The sequence below is a fragment of the Gamsiella multidivaricata genome (genome assembly GCF_025024155.1).
Source record: "Gamsiella multidivaricata strain RSA 2152 chromosome Unknown BC939scaffold_179, whole genome shotgun sequence".
Lineage (NCBI taxonomy): Eukaryota > Fungi > Mortierellomycota > Mortierellomycetes > Mortierellales > Mortierellaceae > Gamsiella > Gamsiella multidivaricata.
In genome coordinates this window covers 8,042-10,459 of record NW_026251887.1, presented here as the reverse complement: position 1 = coordinate 10,459, position 2,418 = coordinate 8,042, and the positions used below count along the sequence as shown (strand labels likewise).

Sequence of the window (2,418 nt, the reverse complement as noted above, 5' to 3'; positions counted from 1 at the left end):
GACCACAGTCAGCGATCGAAGTGCTTCTTCGCCGATGGCACTGCGGCCGGTCTTGTCAGCCAAAAGAACCGCCGGTGAGGCGTCGTCGAGGATGGTCAGGAGACGTTCACTGGCATGCGAAGGATCCAGTGGCACATATGCACCGCCAGCCTTAAGGACACCAAGGATCCCAACAACCATCGCAGGTGAACGCTCGACGCAGAGGCCAACAAGGCTGTCAGGCGCGACCCCGAGGTCGATGAGCTGGTGCGCAAGCCGGTTGGACTGAGCATTGAGTTCCCCATAGGTCATGGCTTGGTCCTCAAAGACAACGGCAATAGCATCGGGAGTGTGGGCGACCTGATTCTCGAACAGGTGGTGGATGCACTGCTGGTCGGGGTATACGGCGGTCGAACTGTTCCATGTGTCGAGCAGGAGTGTCCGCTCGGCCTGCGAGAGAATGTCGATTGCAGCAACAGGCTCGGTGGCCTTGGCCGTCATTGCCTGGAGGATGGTGACCAGGTAGCCGGCATGTCTTTCAACTGTCTCGGCGTCGTAAAGCGACGCAGAGTAGTGCAGCTCTCCAGCGATCTCGTCTCCCTCTTCCTGCAAATGGAGTCCGAGCTCGGGTTGAGGAGAGTGAGTCTCGGCTGGGGCCTGCCAGAGATCTCCATCATGCCAGCGGAATAGCAGCTGGAACGACTGTGCATGGCCGTTCACATGGCCGTTCGTATGCTGGGGCTGCACGATGTCGATGATCGTCTGGAGGGGGGTGTCCTGGTGTGCACGCGCATCAAGGAGAGCCTTGCGAACGCGTTCGAGCATGTCGACAGTGTTCACGTCTCCAGCAACATGGATGCGCAGCGGCAGGGCACTGCCGATGTTGTCGCCAGGGATGGCAATGAGGATGTCGTCTTGGTTGGTGAGGCGCGACATCACCAGGGCCCATGCAGCCAACAGGGTTGTCGGTAGGTTCACGATACTGTTGTCGCTCAGGTTCTTGAGAGCGCGCTTCAGTGTTTTGTCGATTCGGAAGCGGTGATGAGCGTCGGCAACCGGCTGCTTGCCAAAGCGCGGACGATCTGTGGGCAGCTCCAGCAGCACGGGTGCACCGGCCAGCGTCTTGTGCCAGTAGTCAGTCGGGGCTGCGAGGGCCTTGTCCACATCGTCTCGATCCTTGCCGGAGTCGTCCTGGCCCTTGTCGGAGTAGAGGGTGCTTTCTGAAGGCGCCTCAGAGGCGGCAATGGACGAGGGAGTGGCAGCGCCGCTATTACAGGTAAGTATATAGCAGCGTTAAGACCCTAGTCCATGCAGTTGCCAAACAATTGCTAGCTATTTACCACATAGTACGATGCATAGTATTTAGCATACCCTTGATCAGCATATCCTTGATCAGCAATTATTGTGTTAAAGTAGTCCTAAGGAATTTTAAGAGTACAGAAAATGGTTAGATGTCAACAGATGGTCCATGTCGAAGTGCTGAGATTCAGATTAAAGTTCAGGGATTCAGGGTTTAGTGTCCTGCAATGCAAAGATTTCGCCGTGAGCAGGAGGGGATTACAAAACTGCATCCTGTCATGCACACAGACAGGGCCGTGTTACAGTTTATAATTACCTGATCGCCACTGCTGGCAACAACGGGCTCGATTGACACAGTATTATCTCGAGCCTCCTGAAATATCATGCGTATTTCAGGATTTGATGTGGTCAGTGAATGCGTGTTCTCTGATCACTTTTTTTTTTTTCGAGCAATGGATGGTCTACTTACAGGTGAGGTCAAAGCCGTTTCAGGGACATAAGCTCTCTCTCTGTTGTTGGCACTGAGGACGCTGCTTGTAGTGCCTGCGACACTGGTCTTGTTCCTAAAACCCGCAAAATAACCAGCATGTTAGTTTATAGTTTACGAGGGGCGATTGCCGCAGGTGTTGGAATGTGCCAGTGTCTGTCGTTGCGAGTGGGCTTGAGTGTTTGCGCCAGGGTTGGGTTCTGTGGAATGTTTGTGCCACTGTGTGCTCAAAACATACTTTTCGTTGGTCAGACAAACGCTGTCGAGCATCTAGGTTTGAGATATTTGTAAATGTAAATGCGGTACAAAGTCAGCGGCCGAATGCGTGGTCCGAGTGCATTGCGCATACTTGGGTAATAATTGCCCGTCGCCAGAGCCACTGAAACTGGATTTGAAGCGGATCAGGAATGGGCTATTTCACTGGCACCACCATCGACTTTCCGCCGAGAAACGAAGCTTACCTGGTCCTTATTAGTATTCATGGTGATTATAAAGTGTCGTTGATATGTCTTTGTGGATAGAGCGGTAGAATAATTAAGAGATAAAAGAAAGCACTCGTGGGTATATGTTTGTGAGTATGTGAACGAGTGCCCGTATAGAAGTATAGTAGACGAGGTGTGAAGGGTTTGATGGTCAATCTTAGGAGGGGAGAA

The 2,418-nt window shown here is 52.7% G+C and overlaps 1 protein-coding gene across 1 annotated transcript; it reads right to left on the bottom strand.

Annotated features, from left to right (window-relative positions):
* Window positions 1–2,418, bottom strand: BC939DRAFT_89060 (uncharacterized protein; the record flags this gene model as incomplete). Its single annotated transcript, XM_051561978.1, has 6 exons — window positions 1–1,246; window positions 1,351–1,397; window positions 1,595–1,651; window positions 1,748–1,841; window positions 2,004–2,035; window positions 2,227–2,418. Coding segments are annotated over 6 exons (1,668 nt in total), but the record flags the coding sequence as incomplete, so codon positions are not given.